Source organism: Octopus bimaculoides, chromosome 9 (assembly GCF_001194135.2).
Source record: "Octopus bimaculoides isolate UCB-OBI-ISO-001 chromosome 9, ASM119413v2, whole genome shotgun sequence".
In the NCBI taxonomy this organism is placed as follows: domain Eukaryota; kingdom Metazoa; phylum Mollusca; class Cephalopoda; order Octopoda; family Octopodidae; genus Octopus; species Octopus bimaculoides.
This window is the reverse complement of record NC_068989.1, coordinates 41,744,083-41,749,132: the sequence shown is the minus strand read 5'-3', so window position 1 is coordinate 41,749,132 and position 5,050 is coordinate 41,744,083. Positions and strand designations below refer to the sequence as shown.

The following is a 5,050-nucleotide window of genomic DNA, read 5'->3' as shown; positions in this document are numbered from 1 at the left end:
CCCCCACCATCATTATCATCAGCTTTTAAATGTTCGTTTTCCATGCTGGTATGGATTGGCTGGTATGACAATATGAAACAGGTTTGAGGACTGCATCAGGTTCCATTGTCTGCTTTGGCATAATTGGCTGGATACCATTCCTAATGCCAACCACTTTACAGAATATGCTGGTTCACTTTTATTAATGCACCAGCCACCAGTGTGAGTGGATTTTGTAGAAGGAAACTGAAAGAAGCCTGATGTGTGTGTGTGTATATATATGTATGTATGTGTATATTTAGGTGTGTGTGTCTTTGTGTCCGTGTTTGCCCTCACCATCGCTTGACAAGTGATGTTAGTGTATTTATGCTCCCCGTAACCTAGCAGTTCGGCAAAAGAAACTGATAGAATAAATATTGAGCTTACAAAGAATAAGTCCTGGGGTTGATTTTTTTTTTTTTTTTATAAAACCATTTAAGGTGGTGCTCCAGAATAGCCACTGTCAAATGACTGAAACATGTAAAAGAATAAAAGAATAAATGTGTTTAAAAAAAACGTTCTTGCCAAAACGTGATACCATAGTGTGTACATGAGGAACACATGCTAGTGAAACCTGCACTCTTGGAGATTATCTGGTAATCTCTTCAGAATTTATCTTAAGAAGCAAACACTTAATTTTCAATGGCAATCCAATCAGACCAGATCAAGTTATAATTATTTGTTTTTCCATTTTTTTTTTTTGTATTTATTCATTTATTTATTCGCTTAGTGATTAGAAGTTGTTACCGCAAGCTCTTGAAATGTCCTCGTTGCGTTGGCATTTCAGCAATATCAGATGAAATATCATGCCAAGTACTTGTATTTAAATGTGCATTTTTGCTACAGACTTCAGGAAGAAATCTTGACTCTGAAAACTTCCCACCCTTCCATCCCATTTTGTTTATTATTATTATTATTAGTAGTAGTAGTAGTAGTAGGAGTAGTAGGAGTAGGAGTAGTAGTAGTAGTAGGAATAGTAGGAGTAGTAGTAGTAGGAATAGTAGTAGTAGTAGTAGTAGTAGTAGGAATAGTAGTAGTAGTAGTAGGAATAGTAGTAGTAGTAGTAGTAGGAATAGTAGTAGTAGTAGTAGTAGTAGTAGGAATAGTAGTAGTAGTAGTAGTAGTAGGAATAGTAGTAGTAGTAGTAGTAGTAGTAGTAGGAATAGTAGTAGTAGGAATAGTAGTAGTAGTAGTAGGAATAATAGTAGTAGTAGTAGTAGTAGTATGAATAGTAGTAGTAGGAGTAGTAGTAGTAGTAGTAGTAGTAGTAGTAGTAGTAGTAGTAGTAGTAGTAGCAGCAGCAGTTGTAGTAAGTAAGGCAGTGAGCTGGCAAAATTGTTAGCACGCCAGGCAAAAGGCTTAGCAGCATTTCATCCGTCTTTACATTCTGAGTTCAAATTCCGCCGTTGTCAACTTTGCTGTTCGTATTTATAGGGTCTATAAAAAATAAGTGCCCGTTGAGTACTGGGGTTGATGTCATCAAACTTACCCCTTCCCCCGAAATTACTGACCTTGTGCCAAAACTTGAAACCATTATTATTGTTATTGTCGTTATTATTATCATTATTAATAAGGCAATGAGCTGACAGAATTGTTAGTATGCCAGGGTTCAAATTCTGCTGAGGTTGACTTTTCCTTTTATCCTTTTGGGGGTCAATGAAATAAGTACCCGTTTTTAGAACTGGAGTTGAGGTAATCTCGACTATCCCCCCAGCAAAGAGACCAATAGAATAAGTACTAGGCTTATAAAAAATAAGTTTTGGGGTCAATTTCCTTGACTAAAAAACCCTTAAAGGCAATGCTCCAGCATGGCTGCAGTCGAATGACTGAAACAAGCAGAAGAATAAAAGAATGTTATGTTTTTGTTGTTTAGTCTTAGATTGTTTCTGAGATGCTCCAACCATGACCACCATGTTTTTTATTAATACTCGTGTATCTAGGTAAGGTGGTATATGGAAGTTTCAGTAAGATTTGCCGATAATTCCAGCAGATTGTTACTCACTCCTGTGCACGCTTCTCTCTTTCTGAAAGCGTTTTCTATTCACTATTTAAACAGAGAGGAATGATGAATTAATCAATAAAAAGAATTTTGTTTTTAATTTATCTATAAAAAAAAGGAACAAACAAATAATGATTGATTTTTTTTTTTTAGATAATCTAATATAGAGTGATGCTTTTGGTGAAGGCAATTCAAAAAAGAGAAAGAAAAATAATTTCAGGTTCACAGTAAATTCTTCACCAGTAATTACATCATGGTAAATTCATTACCAAAATATCAATGCTTGGTAATTACACTGTCTGCAAATTCTTTGTCATGACAAATACATCATCGGTAAATTGAGCTTTCTGGGGTGGGCAGTTCTTGTATTGTGTGTGTGTGTTTAATCATCATCGTCATCATTATCATCATTTAATATTCACTTTTCCAAACTTGCATGGGTTGGACAAAATTTGTTGGGGTAGATTTTCTATAGATGGAAGCTCTCTTTGATACACCATCTCTTATCTGTTCCCAAATGAAGTAATATTTTTCCTGAAGCTCAACATATTTTCCACTGGAGACTGGAAATGAGTGACCTTGCTTGTATGATGATAGTCATTTACAACCATCATGTTGTTTAGACAAGGGTACACAAAAAGACATGCACACATACATATATATGCATATTATATATATGCATCATCATCATCATGTGTCTCTTTTCTATGCTGGCATGGGTTAGATGGTTTGACTAGAACTGATAAGCCAGGGAGCTGCACCAAGCTCCAGTCTGATATGCCTTGGTTTGTACAGCTGGATGCCCTCTCTCGTGCCAACTATTCCATGGCATGTAATGGGTGCCTTTCACATGTCACCAGCACAGGTATCTCCTACATGCCACTGACACAGGTGCCCTTTGTATGCCAGCATGGACAACAAACATTAAATGATGATGATGTACATACATATAAACAGAGAGAGAGAGGAGAATTTGTTTTGGAATTTCAAAATGTGTTGTCATTTTAAAATTTTATGACTGATTTATTCAAATACCAAACTGGTTTCGACAATTTTTTGTTTATCAATATGTATGTGTGGTTTGTGATTATGATTATATGAATATACAACTGGCTTCTTTCAGTTTTCATTCACCAAACATTCTTGCAAGGCTTTGGTTGGCCCGGGGCTTTAGTAGAAGACATTTGCATAAGGTGCCATATTGCCAAGTCCACATCACAGTAAATACACTACTGAACATAAAAGTAGTTATACACGGAGTGAAAAGATATTGCATTTCATTAACAATGGAAAAGAAATTCAAAGACAAGGAAAAAAAAAATGCCCATCCTAGAATTTGGAAGTTTGTTAAAAATCTTGTAAAATGAACAATCAAAGGCATGAATATCAAATATGTGGTTCTTGTAGAAATTCCACATAACAAATAAAAAGAAATTAAAAAAATACTGAAACAAATATTCAATGTATCATCACAGAATATCAAAATAAGAAAATATTGGATTATTTTACAAAAATTTGCTCATAATTTGTCTTTTCAAAATGTTTTTTCCTTTCTTCAATTTTATTATTTTACATTTTTCTTTGTGTGTGTGTTAAAATGAACTTTGATTTGTTTAACTTCAATTAATTTTAAATTTAAATTAACTTCTTTGTGTATATCTCTTATCTTTTACCTGTTTCAGTCTTTGGACTGCGACCATGCTGGGGTACTGTTTTGAATGGTATAGTCAAACAACAAATTGCTCCACTCCAGCTTTTTAAGTCCAGTACCTATTCCGTCAGTCTCTGTTGCTGAACTGCTAAATTATGATGAAGTAAACAAACCAACACTAGTTGTCAAATGGTTGGGGCACAAACAAAGACATCCACACATCCATCATATAGAGATAGATAGACAGACAGTGTGAGAGAGAGAGGCTTCTACACAGTTTTTCATAATGTTTGATATCTGTCCTCAAATATCAACCCTCAATCAAACTGGATATCTTAACCTTTTAGCATTTAAACTGACCATATCCAGCCCAAATATTCCATCTGTTTTATGTTCAAACTGCCTTGATCTAACCTTTCACACCTACCCTACAATGTCATTCTAAAAATAGACAATAACATCATCAGCATCTCAAAGCTATGAGACAATACATGATTAATTCAAAGCAATATAAATAGTATTACATCTGGCTGAGTAATTTGAGCGTTGAAGGGTTAAAGTATCTTAAAATAATTTTTTGCTTGTTTCCCTCCCTTCTGTTCTGATTTTTCGTTCCATTATGGTATTTGAATTTGTGTTCTGTTATTATACAAAACTGTTAATGCTAATCGCTGACCTTACGTCTTTCTCTTTCCAGGTATTTCCAGCAATACTGAAAGCACAAACTTATTACGGATGCACAATTCTGTTTTGGGTCAGTCTGCACCATCCCTCTCAGCAAGTATGGTAAGTTGATCTTCCTGCTCAGGTTAAATTCAATACAAACACCCAGGGGAAGAGGGCTGAGAATTCAGTTACAGCCAATGGAGTAGTGGGTATTCTGGAAAGTGATTTTAATGAAGTATTTACTGTCCCTCTTTATTTCACCCCTGAAAAACCATCTGATACTATGGAAGTGCATTTCCGCTGTATGATGACATCTGCTAGCCAATTATTGTGGATGAGCATTGTATAACACACTACAAAGTTTTTACCCAAATATATATGTGTGTGTGTGTGTGTTAGAATGGTGGGCTCACAATGATGATGTAGTGAGTTTGATTCATGCACCAGGCTGTGTGTTGTGTCCTTGAGCAAGACACTTTATTTCACATTTGCTCTAGTTCACTCAGTTGTAGAAATGAGTTGCAATGTCACTGGTGCCATGCTGTATTGGCCTTTGCCTTTCCCTTGGACAACATCAGTGGCATGGAAAGGGGAGATTTGTATGCATGGGCGACTGCTGGTCTTCTATAAACAACCTTGCCTGGACTTGTGCCTTTTAGGGGAACTTTCTAGATGCAATCCCATGGTCATTCATGACTGAAGGGGGTTTATATATA

At 35.6% G+C, this 5,050-nt stretch overlaps 1 protein-coding gene across 7 annotated transcripts in view; it reads left to right on the top strand.

Annotated features, from left to right (window-relative positions):
- The window catches only part of LOC106880501 (microtubule-associated serine/threonine-protein kinase 3), a 260,570-nt gene that overhangs the window by 127,372 nt on the left and 128,148 nt on the right, over positions 1–5,050 (top strand). For all 7 annotated transcript variants that reach the window (XM_052970660.1, XM_052970661.1, XM_052970659.1 and 4 more), the window contains exon 5: positions 4,366–4,454. In XM_052970660.1, coding sequence (XP_052826620.1) covers positions 4,366–4,454 — 89 coding nt within the window. The remainder of the gene's footprint in view (positions 1–4,365; positions 4,455–5,050) is intronic.